This window comes from Pipistrellus kuhlii, unplaced genomic scaffold (genome assembly GCF_014108245.1).
Source record: "Pipistrellus kuhlii isolate mPipKuh1 unplaced genomic scaffold, mPipKuh1.p scaffold_m20_p_7, whole genome shotgun sequence".
Lineage (NCBI taxonomy): Eukaryota > Metazoa > Chordata > Mammalia > Chiroptera > Vespertilionidae > Pipistrellus > Pipistrellus kuhlii.
This window is the reverse complement of record NW_023425573.1, coordinates 39,117,646-39,135,009: the sequence shown is the minus strand read 5'-3', so window position 1 is coordinate 39,135,009 and position 17,364 is coordinate 39,117,646. Positions and strand designations below refer to the sequence as shown.

The 17,364-nt window shown below is 34.4% G+C and overlaps 2 protein-coding genes across 4 annotated transcripts in view; one reads left to right on the top strand and one right to left on the bottom strand.

Annotated features, from left to right (window-relative positions):
- The window catches only part of SLC25A12 (solute carrier family 25 member 12), a 149,638-nt gene that overhangs the window by 117,278 nt on the left and 14,996 nt on the right, over positions 1-17,364 (bottom strand). The gene's annotated exons all lie outside the window — the stretch shown is intronic.
- The window catches only part of HAT1 (histone acetyltransferase 1), a 39,037-nt gene that overhangs the window by 18,008 nt on the left and 3,665 nt on the right, over positions 1-17,364 (top strand). For 2 of the 3 annotated variants that reach the window (XM_036421903.2, XM_045575401.1), the window contains exons 5-10: positions 6,169-6,345; positions 6,599-6,720; positions 7,221-7,325; positions 7,647-7,753; positions 12,493-12,644; positions 16,045-16,161. In XM_036421903.2, the coding sequence (XP_036277796.1) occupies positions 6,169-6,345; positions 6,599-6,720; positions 7,221-7,325; positions 7,647-7,753; positions 12,493-12,644; positions 16,045-16,161 (780 nt within the window). The remainder of the gene's footprint in view (positions 1-6,168; positions 6,346-6,598; positions 6,721-7,220; positions 7,326-7,646; positions 7,754-12,492; positions 12,645-16,044; positions 16,162-17,364) is intronic. The other variant, XM_045575400.1, reaches the window with a different exon arrangement.

Sequence of the window (17,364 nt, the reverse complement as noted above, 5' to 3'; positions counted from 1 at the left end):
AGACCCCTTCCATTTACATATTTTGTGCATTGGGCCTCTAGTAGTAAATAAACAAATTAAATTTAGTGTTATGAATAAACATTTTGTTGGTTTTTAAATAAAGAAGAGCCAGCCATGTAATGAAAGAGCTTAGTTAGCAAAAGGACTGGCATATGCAAAGGCCCTGAAATAAGAACACTCTTGGCATTTTTGTAGTCTAGGAAGATTACCATCATTAAATCACTGTGGTGATGGAAGAGAGGGTAGTAAATGATTGTAGGGTTTGGAAAACTAGATCATGAGGGGTAAGAATAGTTGATAGCCTTTAAAGGATTTAAGAAGGTGGGGGTCCTTTGATATGGTTTTTACTTTTTAAATGATTCTGCTGTTATGCAAAGAACACACTATAGGGGGGCAAGACTGAAAAGGAAGGAGGCCAGGACATTGTAGTGTTACTGCATTCAGTTGTTTTATTGAGGATATATTTTGAAAAGAGGAATAAGGAAGACCCCAATGCTTAAAAAAATAGTGGTACTATTAAAGGAAATAGGAAAGATTAGAAAAGATTTAGGGGAGAAATCAAGATTTTTGTTTTAGGTGTGTTAGGTTTGAGACTATTATATATGAGATTTTGCAGACTAAACTATGTTTAGTATATGAAAAGTATACTATACTATGTATAGTATATTTTTGTATATGAAAAGTATACCATTTTAGATGGTCAGAAACTACAGTAGATCTGCTTATAAGTTTGCTTACTAGAATTTTGCCATTACATTATTACTTTTTCTTTTCCATGTGGAGTTCTCCAGTTGCACCTAATATTTTTTAATGACAATTGAGATGCCTATAAAGTATCTTCACTAGCCTTCATCTTTAAAGGCAGCTATAATTATTCTGAATTGTACAGTACAGTAAACTTGATTATTTAGACACTGATAGTTTGTTTATTTTATGGTTATCACTGATCTTTGCTTTTATTAATACCTCCTGCTCTCTCTTGAGGTAATTTCATTGCTTTTAAGTGAAAGGATGTGCAACTAGGATTGTTCAATACTGCTATTGTTAGCATTTCTGAGAAAGATTTGGTAGAGAAAGTTTTAATACATGGATAAGGTATTATCTGTGAATTTCAGTAATCTATTTATGTTGTCTCCCATATATGGATTGAATTTGTGAGTAGGTAAGAGCAGATTTCGAGATTTTTTTTCTGGATTCTTTAGCCTCTTACAGAAAAATCATGCACATTTACAAAAACCTAATCTTGAGGAAATGAAAAAATAATCTTTATTAGACTAATAATATTTCACTATACTCTTTTTAAAAATAATTTTAAATGCTCCTTATAAGTAATGCTTTTTATGGAGTATAAAATATCAATAATATTTTAATGTTTTTTATTTTTATTGATTATAAAACATTTTAAAAATTATATGTTTAGATTTAAAATCATATATTGAGCTTTTTATTTTGGAATTTTGTTTGTGAATTCATGTGGCAAAACACTAATGTAATATAAACGAACAATATAACCATTGTTTTTCCAGTGGTGGAAAAGTTTACAGTTAATTACAATAATCAAGATTTTACAACTTAAATATTGTCAGAGAATTTTAAAAAATGTTTAGATTCCAAGTTTTGGGTTTTTTTAAAACATTTTTAAAATTATTGACAGTATTACAGATGGCCCATCTCCTCCCACCCCCATATATCTCCCTCTGTCCAGCCTTCTCCCCCCCCTCCCCGCCCTGGCCTTTACCACACTATTGTCTTTATCCATGGGCTGTACATATCTTCTATCTATCTTACCTAATAATAGATAAACATGTAAATTGATTGTACCTCTGCTATGCCACCAGCCAATCAGCAACAATATGCAAATTAACCCAACAAATATGATGGTTAATTTGCATACACAGGCTCTGAGTGATGGAGGTGGGATGCTTGCATCATTGCCATGGCTACGACACAGGCATTCTGCCCCATCCCTGGTCTCTCAGGGCCTCTAGGCAGTGTGGGAAAGCGGGGCTGGAGTGGAAAGAGGCTGGGCTGGAGTGGAGAGGCGGTGCCGGCAGCCAGGGAAAGCCCATTATAGCATGAATCTTTCTGCATCGGGCTTCTAGTATATATATATAAAAGGCTAATATGCAAAGTATCCCCTTGAGAATTCGACTGGGAGTTCGATTTGCTATGATGTGCGTTGACAATCAGGGCACGGCATGGAACGAAGGAAGGCCCAGCAGGCAGCTGGAAGGCCCTGATCATCCGTGATCACCAGCCAGGCTTAGGGACCCTATCTGTACACCAATTTTGTGCACTGGGTCTCTAGTAAGTATACAGTTCTTTGGTTTATTTTTTCTCATTCCCCCTCTCACCCTCCCCGAGAATTTCAATTTGAGCAAATTAAGTAGATATGGAATTTTCTTCTCTTGCTTTTATAGCATATCTTAGGTATTTTTAGAATTATAATTAACTAGAGGCCCATTGCAAGAAGATTCGTGAAATAGGCCATTTTTCCCCTGGCTGCTGGCACCAGTTTTCCTCCAGCACCTGGGACCCAGGCCTTCACTCTGGCCGCAGTGAGGCTTGGCTTCTCCGCTCCAGCCATAGAGGAGAAGCCAGGCCTCTTCAGTCTTTAGTTGTCTTCAGTCTTTAGTCTTGGCTTGGGCCGGAACCTTCAGTCTTCACTCTGTGCCTGTGTATGCAAATTAACCCTCCATCTTTGTTGGGTTAATTTGCATACTTCTGATTGGTGGGTGATCGTTGCAGAGGTATGGGCAATTTGCATATTTCTCTTTTATTAGTGTAGATATTAACTCTGCCACCTTAGCCAAATAAAGGATAGCAGGTACCATCTACTTAACATGCCTTTAAAATTGCAGTTTCAAAAATAACTCTCCATAGACAAATTTAGACAAATGGTACTGTTAGGTTAATACACTGATGAGGTATAGCAGGTCCTTGAATAATTTTGTTTCATTCAGAGTCATTACTAGTATAACATTGATGATATGCTGTAGGAACTTAACTCATGTATAAACTCATCAATTATCCTATGGTAAAATTAGTTTCATTATACATCGTTTCTCTTAAAATCATGGAACTTAATCAATTACATTGAGTGAGGATTTAATGTAATTTGGTTTTCAAATGTGTATAAAAACAAATGTAAGTATAAACATATTTCTATTATAGCAGACTACCAGTTATTCTCAGGCACATGCTTTAAGCAGTGATGAGGAAAAGCAAAAATTGCTTCATAGGAACATAAGTAACAAAGTATAGAAGTCAGAAGTTGAAATGACCATAATAAGAGAGTATACAATCTAAAACATTTTATCATGATTCACATAATATAAGACCTAAATAGAATAGTTACTTTTATACTTTTCCTTTTAAAAAATGCTGCCAAATGTTAGGAAAACATTTGTAAGGTATGATTTTATTAATTAAATGTACTAGGTTTTAGTTTGAATTCTTGATCTTTTCAGCTTAATTTGTTATCCTTTCATTAACTAGGTTTTTGTATAATTTTAATTGAAGTTTAGAATAATGTTCTTTAAGATAGGGAAATTTTCAGTGATCTTCAGAAATGGAATCTAAACCTTTAGCCACAATCCTTGGGACTAAAGGTTTCAGTTAATCTTTAATTCGACATTCAGTTAACAATGGTTAGAGTTTTTCTCTAGTTTATTTGATCTTGAATGATTTTATTATCTGGTCAGTAACCCATTATGAGAAATGAATATTTAACTGGTCTAAAATATATTTATTCCTTTGGAAAAAGAGGAATACAGATCTCAAAAACATGATGTTTATGAAACTTTTTTTTCCTAAGGCACAATCCATTTAATAGAGAAATATAAAGTTTTCTTTTAGTGATGCAAAGTTCTGAATTCTAGATTTGAAAAGCTATTTGGTTTTATATTATATATTTAATGTAACATATAAGATACCCAAAGTAGATTTATAGTTGTGAGTACCAGAAATAGAGTTTGTTCTTGTGTTGTTATTTATTAATTCTTGAATTATTTTTCATACAACTGTAAACCTACTTTTGTTGTACACTATACATTTTCTCTACCTTGTTATAAATAGTAATAAATTTCTTGTTTTTAAACTTAGCCTTTTACTCCCCTGTGAAAGTTCTTAAAGTAATGTGTAAACTTGCCCAGAGCAAAATAATTATTTGAAAATATTTGGTACAATAAATAGCTATCTTTTGAAAGTTAAACATTAACTCTCTTTCAACTTTGTTGTGTTCAGACTTTTGTGTTGTTCTGTCTTCTACCAGAACTGCTACTTGATGCAAGATATTTGAACTCATTTGATTATGCTTTTGCAATGCCTTGTTGAGAAGACGGAACATAGGGAATGCTTTTAAAAAGTTAAAATTATATACATTATAAATGCCTTGAAGTGTTTTCTTTTAAGCTGGTAGATTATAAACCTCTTTATTTAAGTAGTGTTTCTTTTTTTAAACTTGAACTAAAATTACACTACTTTACCCATCAGTACTCTGGATTTTGATTGCCACACAACAGACCTATTAAAACTATCCCTTTTTATTACAACTTCCTCTTGTAATTATTGAAACTGTACAGATTATATAAAATATGCTTAAGATTGTTTCTTCACATTAGATAGCAGTTTCAAGGAGAAATATTTATCAAACAGTACTTTTTAAATAAAAATAATCCTACCAAATGCAGTTTATTTGATCTTGAATGTAAATGGATTGCAAGGACTAGTGTACATATTAGAAAAAAGCTGTTGGGCACAATGTTGAACAGCTATATTTTAAATAAAAGCTCTCTTTTTTATAGCTATAAATAAGATATATATAAATGGTGGTGGTACCAAAGTACTGAAAATAGAACTTGTTTATGATAAACTCCATCCTTGGTTCTGTATCCTAAAATGTAACTGAATGATAATAAAGTGCTATTCATCTGCAGGTGCATTGCTTCTACTTAGTTAAAAGATGGTTGAAAGGACAGGAATTAGTAGCATGTTGTATTAGCCTTTTGTAGTGTATTTTGTCCTAAGCATCTTAATTTCCCTGTTTTGAATGCTAAGTAGCAAGGGTCTTGGTTTAGAACTAATACCCATCATGCATGTAAACGGTATGAAAGAGCTGCTTAGTAAGTTAACACAAAGTGTTCTTGTGTCAGTCCTTGTGGAAATAGATACAATACAAACATTACAGCTGAACTCACGGCAAACTCCATTAAGTAAAAACCTGGCCTCATTGTTCAAAAAAAAAGTTTGAATAGTATGCAAGCTCATTTTGTTGAATGTAATGTCAGGCTTTTAGGGACTGTATTGAAGGGTAAGGTTTTGTTAAGTTGAGACCAATTCATTAAGTTTTATTGCCTGGTGAGAAGCAGTAATACTTTATTGTAAGACTTCATCAAATATTCATGGTTAAAGAGAAGTAGTAAATGTATTCAATCAAGTGGTCTTTTGGGGGTTTGAAAAGGATTATGAAGTCTGCTCAGCTGATAGTTTTAACATTCATTGAGGTTGTTTAACAAGGGTAATTTTAATCTCTGAATTTAATTTTGTTGTCCAGACTTGTCTCTTTTTTACTGTCACAAATCTAAGTCCATAAGAATTATGTCACATTATAGGGATAAGTGGATAATATATCTGTTCATACAATTTATGTATTCCCTAAGAGAGTATAATTTAAAAATTATTTTAATTTTGAGTTTGGTTATGAGGGAGTTATGACCTATTTGTTCATTGTGAGGTTGTTACTTTGGTCATACCCTAGTCTCACTTCACTACTGCTGGTGATCTTTTCATGTCTTGGATAATATGTTCTCCTTCACACACATTAAATAATAAGCAGCCTTTGTTTTGGGCAGTTCAAACTGTCCTGAAGAGACATAGTATTTTCTACACGGTATTAGAAATTTCAGTAGCTCTTATTCTTGCACTTGATTTCAGGCTACTTGCCTCCTCTTTTTTATTTCTATGTTATGTTTTAATCTCAGATTTGTGTGGTAGTATCTAAGGTACATGAAACTCATCCTTTCCTAGTTCACTACATGTTTATTTATGAACTTAAAGTTTTTTTTTATTTTTGTAGGTTTTGTCCATTTCAAAGAAAGTAAGCATATTTAACTAAAAGTAAAGTTTGTTATTAATGTATTCTTATGTCCTTTCACCTCCATTCCTTAGGCAGATGATGTCGAGGGCAAAATTAGACAAATCATTCCACCTGGATTTTGCACAAACACAAATGATTTTCTTTCTTTACTGGAAAAAGAAGTTGATTTCAAGCCATTTGGAACCTTACTCCATACATACTCTGTTCTAAGTCCAACAAGGGAGAACTTTACCTTTCAGATATACAAGGTAAAAATAAGTCTAAATATTTCTTGGATAAAAGGAACCCATGTACTGTTTTGTTGTTATTTTCAGTGATTTATTCTAACTTCAGGAAACCAAGTTTTGTCAGCATTGAAAACAAATATATTTTGTGTGTGTCTGTGTACACATCTTAATCTGAAACTTCTAAAACATTTTCCCACAGGATTGTTATGTGTCCTCCACATTTTCACGCACCTCTGTGATGAGCTTCACCTGACTTTTCTGGCTTTTTCCCTAGGCTGACATGACGTGTAGAGGCTTTCGAGAATATCATGAAAGGCTTCAGACCTTTTTGATGTGGTTTATTGAGACTGCTAGCTTTATTGACGTGGATGATGAAAGATGGCACTACTTTCTAGTGTAAGTACAGTTCTAAAGCAACAGTAGACCTTATTACCTCCACAAAGCTAGCATTTTAATTGTGGCGACCCAATTATTGGGACAGTATAATGATATTTTTCCCAGGAAAGAAAAACTATTGTTTATGAAGCTTGAGTTTTCCTTCATTATGCTTTGGGAGACTTTGAGAATAGAGCTGAATTAAATGCTGTTGTCCGTTAGGGCCCTGAATGTAGGCTTAAACAGTAAAATGAGCTTTGCCTATGTTTTCTTTTACTTGCCACCTATTCATCTTTATAATAGGCAAGTGCACTGAAGTGATGTAAAGAGGTCTGATTTATCCAAGTTGCTGCACACCAATTAAGTGAATTGTACATTCAGAACATAGCAGGTGTACCCATTGGGCCCTCACAGAGTAGCTTGCTGACACTGAAAATTCAGTCAGAGAATGGAAAAGAAAATGGACACTGCATGGGAGCGTGACTGTAATTGACCTGCTTGGCTTTCTGTTTTATCTGCAGATTTGAGAAGTATAATAAGGATGGAGCTACGCTCTTTGCGACCGTAGGCTACATGACAGTCTATAATTACTATGTGTACCCAGACAAAACCCGGCCACGTGTAAGGTAATTGGCAGTATAACACGTGCCCTGCCTTTTATTTCAGAAGAAGGAACTGCTGAAGTTTCCAATACTTGTTATAATAGTGTTGATTTGTTTTTTAAAAATCACCATTATTCATTGGTTATGTACTGATTTATTTCATTGTTTCCTTGGAAACAGGAAGATTAAGCCAATTTGGAATATCTTGATAATTTTTGGATTTTTTGACAGTTGATTGAAAAAAAAAATCATGCAGATTTTAAAATGTTCATAGTACTCTAGTTATTTGCAATTTTTAAACTGGTCATGTGATATTTTAACTTTAAAATAATTTCTTTACTATAGTCAGATGCTGATATTGACTCCATTTCAAGGTCAAGGCCATGGTGCTCGACTTCTTGAAACAGTTCATAGGTATTACATTGCATCTCCTTCTGTTCTTGATATTACAGGTATGTAAGTTTTGATTTGTACTGAAAGATACTTTCTAGAAAAAAATTTTCAGATTGATCATTTTGGGGGGCAAAGGTAAGTATTCTGTTTTAAACAGCATTGTCCTTGGGTCTTTTTGGTACTGACTAAAGATGGCTTACATCATACGCTTTAGTGGTATTGGATTACATCTCTACAATATGAAGTGCTTACTAATTGAACAAATTGAAGATACTGAATTGAATATATATTGGGAAATCTTGGTTAGGCATGAACATGTTGTAAATATGGTATGACTTATTTGTTCATTTTATTTAGCAACAGTTGCGTTGCTCAGAAACCACGCTCAAATTTTCATGTAGGAGCAGAATATTCTAAAACTTACTGAGGGGAAGAAAACAAAAAACCCACACCAAATAAATAGTTCCTGAATAGAATACACATTTCTTAAGAGGGTGTTTTAGCCAAAACCAGTTTGGCTCAGTGGATAGAGCGTCAGCCTGTGGACTGAAAGGTCCCAGGTTCGATTCTGGTCAAGGGCATGTACATTTGATACAGGCACATCCCCGGTAAGGGGTGTGCAGGAGCAGCTGGACGATGTTTCTCTCTCATCGATGTTTCTAGCTTTCTATCTCTCCCTTCCTCTCTGTAAAAAATCAATAAAATATATATATATTTTTTAAAAAGAGTGTGTTTTATATTCCTAAAATGCATGTCTTCACAACAGTAGTTTATAAGGTGTAATGTGGCCTACTTGTTTTGAAAAGATCTTTTAGTATGAATTAGCCATTGAAATATTATGAATAGAAAAGAGGAAAAGAGACTCTTGAATGGAAAAGTCATCATTAGCTAGAGTTACAGATGATTGATAGTATGTAAATGTGAACTACCAAAGAACCAAGTGGCCCAAGGAATATTTATATTATTGTTATTTCATTCTTGAGTAACACTTTCAAATTTGTTACTCTTAAAGTTGCTGATTAAACTGAAAGTCACCTCCCTCCCCAAGAAAATTACTGTACCAGATAGTCACATCCAAATTAGGTATTAAATGTTATTAATTCTGTAAGAGCACATGTGTCAAACACAAGGCCTGCGGGCCAAATCCGTCCCGCCAGGCCTTGCAATGTGGCCCGCACCGCGCTGTCATCACTGCACTCCGCTGCGTTTCCATCACAATGACAGTTTATGACTGTTCAGTAAACCATTCAGCCCGAGATTTAGGCTGGATTTTAGATTTTGGCCCCTTCTCTGATTGAGTTCGACACCCCTACTGTAAGAGTTTTAATCTTTGGGTTTTGTTTGTTTGTTTGTTTAAAAAATATATTTTATTGATTTTGTACAGAGAGGAAGGGAGAGAGATAGAGAGTTAGAAACATCGATGAGAGAGAGTCATCGATCAGCTGCCTCTTACACACCCCCTACTAGGGGATATGCCTGCAACCAAGGTACATGCCCTTAACTGGAATCATACCCGGGACCCTTCAGTCTCCAAGCCGACACTCTATCCATTGAGCCAAACCGGTTTCGGCTAATCTTTGTTTTTAAAACTATAACACTTAACATGCACAAAAATGTAAACCTTTTAAAAATGCTATTTTGGAATTTTGTCAATTTGTTTAATGACAAAAAAATACACTGGATGTGGGACTAAAATATATAAATAGGCTAGTAGGCAAATTATTAGTGTCTTCCTTTTTAATGTAATATAGTGGTTTTGTTTGGCCAGGCTAAATAAAATTAAAGTTATCCCAAAACAGATTTTGAATTGATCCTGTAGATTAATAAATTGGAGGAAAAGCATGTTTTTAAAAGGGAGTTCCATGTTTATAGAGTTGAATTATGTTTTCACGTGACTTTCCTACTGTGAAATGGTTTAGAAGTTTGGGAGATTAAGCAGTCATTACTAAAGTTAATATCAAAAGCTTTGTTTCACCTTCACTAACTTAGTGACTTGTAAAATATAGAAACATAATACAAATGATAACACCTCTTTTTAGCTAAGCTGAAAATTGTTTAGCTTCTGTTTACTTATGGAGCTTGGACTTGGTGCTACATGAAGGGACTTCTTTTGTGGTGATTTTAATCTGTAGTTCACATAAGTAGTCTTTGTCTTCTCTAGTGGGTAATGTGTCAGCAGGGGTTGTTTCTGTGAAGCCTCTTAACCACTTTCTTCTGTCTGTTCCAACCAATGAAGTCCTTGATACTTAGCACCAATTAGCAGATAAAGAATTTTATTTCTTAAATTTCAGTGAAGAGTCATCAATAATGGTAGCCTTTATTCATTGCAAACTGAAGTCTGTTAAGAGAATAGGCTAAACATGCTAAAGGACTTCTGAATTTGAAAACTGGGGTATCAGCCTTTATTTTCAGCGTTACCATTTCTTGGCATTATAAAATACTAAAAATGCCTTATCAGCTGTTCTCATTAAGATAGTTCTAGATTCCTTTTAAAAAGTGAAGTTTTCTCCTCTACGTCATTTTAATTGCCTGTTTCTTCATTATTTTGTGTGTGTGTTTTCTTAACTTTGTGGATCTTTTTTGCATGCTTTGGATCTCCTTTTGCAATTCAGGATATTCTTTATATTGAGATGGCCTTTGCTTACTTGACCTAGAGCCAGATAGAGTGATAATTAAAACTTACCATCTGCCGGAACCGGTTTGGCTCAGTGGTAGAGCTTTGGTCTGCGGACTGAAAGGTCCCAGGTTCGATTCTGGTCAGAGTTATGTACGTTGGTTGCGGGCACATCCCCGGTAGGGGGTGTGCAAGAGGCAGCTGGTCGATGTTTCTCTCTCATCGACATTTCTAGATCTCTATCTCTCTCCCTTCCTCTCTGTAAAAAATCAATAAAATATATTTTTTTAAAAACTTACCATCGATGACCTGTGTATTTGTTACTTTTTTATTCTAGTGGACATGAAATGGTATTTCCTTTGATTTTGATTTCCTTGTGGCTAGTGATGTTAAGCATCTTTTCATGTGCTTATTGTCCATTTGAATATCTTCTTGAAAAATGTGTATACTTCCTTTGCCCATTTTTAAAATTGGGTTGTCTTTTTCTTATTGAATTATAAACATTTTTTAAGAAGTCTAAATACAGGTCTCATATATAGGATTTGGAAATATTTTTTTACCCTTTTGGGGTTGTTTCTTAATAGTATAATTTTAAGCACAAGAGTTTTAAATATTTATATAGCCCAGTTTATCTATTCTTTCATTGCTTGTGCTTTGGTTCTGTTATCTAAGAAACCATTACCTAACCAAAAGTCATGAAGATTTACTCCTTTTTTCATCTAAGAGTTTTATAGCTTTATCTCTTACATTTAGGTCTATAATCCATATTGAGTTCATTTTTGTGTGGTGTGAGGAAAGGGGTCCAACTTCATTCTTTGGTTTCTGGCGATCCCTTTGTCTGAGTGTCATTTGTTAAAAGACTGTTCTTTCCCTCATTGAATTGTCTGTCTTCTCAAAAATGGACCACAAATATAAGGGTTTATTTTTAATTCTCAATTCAGTTCCTTGATCTGTTTATCCTTGTGCTTGATTACTGTAGCTTTGTATTAAGTTGTGAAATTAAGAAATGTGAGTCCTCTAACTTTTGTTCTTTTTCAATTTTGTATTGTCTCTTCTGGGTTCTTTGCATATCCATATGAATTTTAGAATGAATTTATTAATTTCTTAAACGAAAAGGCCAGCTGGGATTTTGATAGGGACTGCATTGAATAATTTATAGAGTATTATTGATACTGTAACAATATTAAGTCTTGTGATCCATGAATTAGCTCAGATTTTAACATTCTTTGTTTCTAAGCCTCTACTGATCAGAAAATGAAGACTTAGAGAACTAAGGTGACTTGTCCTTACATTTGTGAATGACAGAATAGTCAAGCTCATGTTCTCTGATTATGCAGTATTCTTTTTATCCATCATATTTTGATGTTTTCCTTGTCTACTACTTAGACAAACATAAAGGAAGATTGATGCTACTCAGATGCAGTGAAGAAAGGATTGGTATCATAGTCTCATTTTACTCTCTAAAAAACTATTTGCTTTTTTTTTTTTAAATATATTTTTATTGATTTTTTTACAGAGAGGAAGGGAGAGAGATAGAGAGCTAGAAACATCGATGAGAGAGAAACATCAACCAGCTGCCTCCTGCACACCCCCCACCGGGGATGTGCCCACAACCAATGTACATGCCCCTGACCGGAATCGAACCTGGGACCCTTCAGTCCGCAGACCATCGCTCTACCACTGAGCCAAACCGGTTTCAGCACTATTTGCTTTTATAAGAGTTTTTTTTAATGAAGTGAAAGAACTATTGCAAACTATGAAGGTTATTGGATTAAAGTAAGGAAGTTATATAAGTTGAGCTTTGGAACCCTTAGATATCAGAAAATATTTGCATTTGGAATTGATTATCCAAACCTTAATCTCTTGTTTGTACAGCTACTTTAAATGAAAATAAAACTAAGATGCCCCCGTCAATTAAAATATTTTTTAAGTTTAAATTTGAAGATAGCTTTAATTTCACAAATGTTTTTGCAAAAGGATTGCACCTATAATTTTATTTGGCAAAAATAATAGTATTATTATTTAATTTATAATGGATAATCCTTTGACACTAACTTTTGTGTATGTATAATAGTTTTAAGAAAATCTGTCTTTCTAGACTAGCATATATATATATTTTGAGATTGTAAATGATAAAGGCATTATGTCGGATAAAGGAAATGTTATTTTGCTTTATTTCTTTAGCGGAAGATCCATCTGAAAGCTATGTGAACTTAAGAGACTTTGTGCTTGTGAAGCTTTGTCAAGATTTGCCCTGTTTTTCTCGGGAAAAGTTAATGCAAGGATTCAATGAAGATATGGCAATAGAGGCACAACAAAAGTTCAAAGTAAATAAGGTATTGAAGTATACAACTTAAATATTGCAAATACATTAAGAATACATGTGTGGGAAGTAACAGTTGTTATACAGGCTCTGAAGCCAGATTGTTTGGTTTCTAATCTGGCTCCACCACTTGGTCTGTAGGAATTAGAAAAGAAAAAATTATCTTAGGGCAATTTAGTTTGTCTCCTGTGCCTCAATTTCCTCATTAATGGAGTGGGAAGATAGTTTATTTAATGGCTATGTTAAGTGTAACAAGCAGAAAAAGGCGAATATTGGGATCTTATTTTTGCTTTTTAAGAAAATGTTTATCTAAACTGGTAAAGTACTTAATACCCCTGGAGATAGTTTTGGCAGGGAGAAGGGGTTGAAATAAAACACTTAACTTTCACTTTATATTTACTTGAGTTTTAAAGTAGTAAAGCCCTGCCCGCATGGCTTAGTGGTTGAGTTCATGGTTCAGTTCGGGACATATGCCTGGGTTGGCCTAGGTTGCAGGCTCGATCCCCAGTGTGGGGAATGCAGGAGGCAGCTGAATAATTATTCTCTCTCTTCACTGATTTTTCTTTCTCCATCTTCCTTCCTCTGTGAAATCAATAAAAATATATTTTAAAAATAAAGTAGTAAGTAACTTAAGATAGGTGCAGAAAAAAATAGCATGGGAGTTGAGAGGAGGAAATTTATTATTTATGTAAGCAAGGGAATCAGTGTTTTGGGTATCCTAGCCTTAAATAACGGGTAGGATTTGGATTATGAAAGTATGTGGAACGAAGAGTATTCCAATAATAAGGACTAACATTTGATACTATGACCTACCCTCATTTGGCTTCTAAGGCATTATAGTTCCTGGTTTTCCACTTAACATTGTGATCATCTTTTTTTAAAATTGGGAAATTTTAATTAACAAGTATCAAATGCACTTTACATTCATAACTGCAATATTGAAATTGTGACATTTTAAATATTTTTTCAAAAAAAGTTAGTGATTTTCTTTTTCCAAGAAATACAGAGATCCAACTATAAGCATTAATATGGCCAGTCTAGGTCACTGTTTTTTAGTTAATGCTAATATCTAAACAGGTGTTCCCATTTCACATCTACAGTAGGGCAGGCTGTGAACTTCTTTCTGCATCATTGAATTTTAGCAGAAATTCTGTGAGATAATTTTAAGGAATGTCAGATTTTTGAAGTGCAAACTCAAACTACATTGGGATCATTTTTTTGCTTGAAGTACATCTGACTTGCAAGAACAGGTGATTTTTTCTTTTCTAATTCCTTGGGAAGATATTTCTGCAATAAGTCTGTGTCTTCTTTACTACGACTGGTTGTTTTTAGGAAAGATTTATCAGCTTTGTGGTTAGTTTTGCATAGTTGATGAAAATCTATAAAAAACATAATATAATTTAAGGAAAAAAATTGTTTTTCAAAGGCTGCAGGAACAGGAAAGAATAGCACTTCTTATTTGTATAAGCACAAACACTTAAAGCTAATCATACTGCAGGTAGACCTAATATAGTATTAGAAAGTTCTATAAAAATGAACAAAAGATACATGTTCACTTCTATTGCTCTAATAGTCAAACATTAGATCTCCATGATAGTTGCACTGTAGGAGTTTGCTAGTTCAATTTAAGAGTTCGAAGTCCTTTTTGTATGTTTGGCCTAATGATGTCCACATCCCAAATAAATTCAGTTCAGAAATGGAAATTAGGACATACTCCATTTAACAAAGCACAAGGATATGCTACTAGAAGTTGCTAACCTTCCTTGGCTAATACAGAAATTAAAATTTTGGAAGCAGAAAAATGACACCATCCAATAATTCCAGCAGCAAGAATGATTCCTACCATTCTTGCAAAGAAAATATCACTGCAAAGTTGGAAAGTGGGATCATGGAAAGAAGACAATATCAAGGCCACTTGCCACACAACTAAATAAAACACCTATCATACTCATTAAGTTTAATAAACAAAACATTCCTAGACATCCAATTACATTGATTCCATATACATAGTCAAACTGGATTTTGCCAGCCAGAAACAGTGTGACTCCAAAGGCAAGGCAAAAACCATGGGTCCTATCAGATCAGTTTCATTCATGATGTTGCTGTCGCCTACTTTTTAAAAAAATTGATTTTAGAGAAAGCGAGAAATATCAGTTTGTTGATCTAGTTACTTATTTTTAAAAACATTTTTATTGATTTCAGAGAGGGGGAGAGAGAAATATCAATGATGAAAGATCTTTTATAATTCTAATATTTCTTTGTCTGTTTTTTTCTGTCCTCTGCCTGCCCTTTAACTGCCACTGTACTCTAGGGTTCCAACCTCTCCACTCTTGTTGTTGATGCTTTTCCTAGGAGATCTTAACCAGGCTTAACAGTTTTAACTCTTGCCTGTATATCGATATCGCTTAAATCCTTACCCTTAGACTAGAATTTTCTTCAGATTTTTTGTTGTTCTGCCTCCTGACTCTCTATAGACTGAAAATTCACTGTCATTCCACATCCTGCTCCACATCCCATCTTTCCTCCTCTTTATTTCTAGAATCCTTGTTCCCTTAGCATTCTTACTTGTGCTCTCTCAGTTCATACCCTCTTATTTTTTTTTTTCTTTTGCCTGATTTAAAACTCAGCTTCCTAATTGGTCTGCCTGCCTTTCTTTTTGTGTAGCTGAGAGAATGCTTTACTTGGCAAATTTGCGTACTTTGTTCACTTCCCCATTTCGGTCACTTACTAGATAAAAAGCCCAGCTTTTTAATGCAGTATATGAGGCTCTGTATTATTGCTCCAATGTCAGTCTACTTTTGCACCTTATTTTTCATTTTGTGCTCCAGCATTATCAAGCTCCTTCTGTTCTGCATGCATACACATACACTCATATGATGCCCTTCCTTTCTGGAATGGTATGCTGTCTTTCCTTTAAGATTCAGCTCAGGCTAAAACTGGTTTGGCTCAGTAATAGAGCGTCGGTCTGCGGACTGAGGGGTCCCAGGTTCAATTCCGGTCAGGGGCATGTACATTGGTTGTGGGCATATCCCCAGTGGGGGGTGTGCAAGAGGCAGCTGGTCAATGATTCTTTCTCATTGACGTTTCTAGCTCTCTCTCCCTTCCTCTCTGTAAAAAAATCAGTAAAATATATTAAAAAAAAAAAAAAAAAGAGAGAGAGAGATTCAGCTCAGGATTCTCCCAGGAATCCCCTTCTAACATTTCTCTCATTCCCAGGTTATGCTCCCATAATACTTTGTGTATTTCTATCACTTGTGTTACCCACTAGACTGCTAAGTAGCTCCTTGAGGACAGAGACTATCTTTTACTGCTTTTCATCTGGTACCTAGCACAGTTTCTGGACTATGGTATGTATTCAATATACCCTATGTTCTTTTGAGAAATGTATATAATTTTTTTGTTTCATTTATTAGAAACATGCTAGACGGGTTTATGAAATTCTTCGCCTACTGGTAACTGACATGAGTGATGCTGAACAATACAGAAGTTACAGATTGGATATTAAAAGAAGACTAATTAGCCCATATAAGGTAGGACTTTCAAGAGTCTTAAACATTATATTTTTGCCCCTATTTAAAATGGAGAAGAGCCGAAACCGGTTTGGCTCAGTGGTAGAGCGTCGGTCTGCAGACTGAAAAGTCCCAGGTTCGATTCCGGTCAAGGGCATGTACCTTGGTTGCGGGCACATCCCCGGTAGGGGGTGTGTAGGAGGCAGCTGGTCGATGTTTCTCTCTCATCGACGTTTCTAGCTCTCTATCTCTCTCCCTTCCTCTCTGTAAAAAATCAATAAAAAATATATTTAAAAAATAAAAAATAAAATGGAGAAGAAAGTTTAGCAAATGCCAATGTATGGGCAATTCCAAATCATTTTGCTAAATTAACTTTTACAAAAGTAAAAATGTTCTTCTGGTTAGTTATAAGAATTCTCACTGTTATAATTTTCTAATGTAAGCTATAAATATCTTTCATGCACTTAAAAATTAACCCTAAGAATAGTTTACCAATGGCTTTTGTTGTTTTCTTTTATTTGTATACAATTTTTAAAAATATGAATGTCCAGATTCTTCCGTAACAAATTATCTTTAGTTTTTTTCTGAGTCTGTCTCCCCATTTGTTATATACATTCTGTTTGTCTTTGCTCCCTCCTTCCTAAATATGGCCTTTGTTGCCATTTATATTTTACCATAATTGAACTTAGTATATTTTTTATTTTTTAAAATATATTTATTGATTTCAGAGAAGGGAGAGGGAGAGAAAGATAGAAACATCAATGATGAGAGAGAATTATTGATCAGCTGCCTCCTGCATGCCACTCACTGGGGATCAAGCCTGCAACCTGGGCATGTGCCCTGACTGGGATTCAAATCGTGACCCTCCTGGTTCATAGGTTGATGCCCTACCACTTAAGCCACGCCAGCTGAGCAAAATTGTTTTTAGTATCATAAAATAATTTATTTATACCCATTTAATATTTATGTGACATTTTACATAGGCAGACTAGCAAGTGGGGGATGATGAATTTTGAGTGTGAATAGTATTCACAAAGTTAGGCCAAATAATGGAAATTTCTATAGTTCACAAAAACAAGTATTTCCTACTCTAAAGCATTATAGTGACTTTTTTATATTAAGTATCTTCATCTATCTAACATCTTCACCTACCTGAAAGACAACCAAAAACTGGTTATAAAACTCTTCAGGTTCTTAACAGCCAAAATGGTTATCATCATTCTT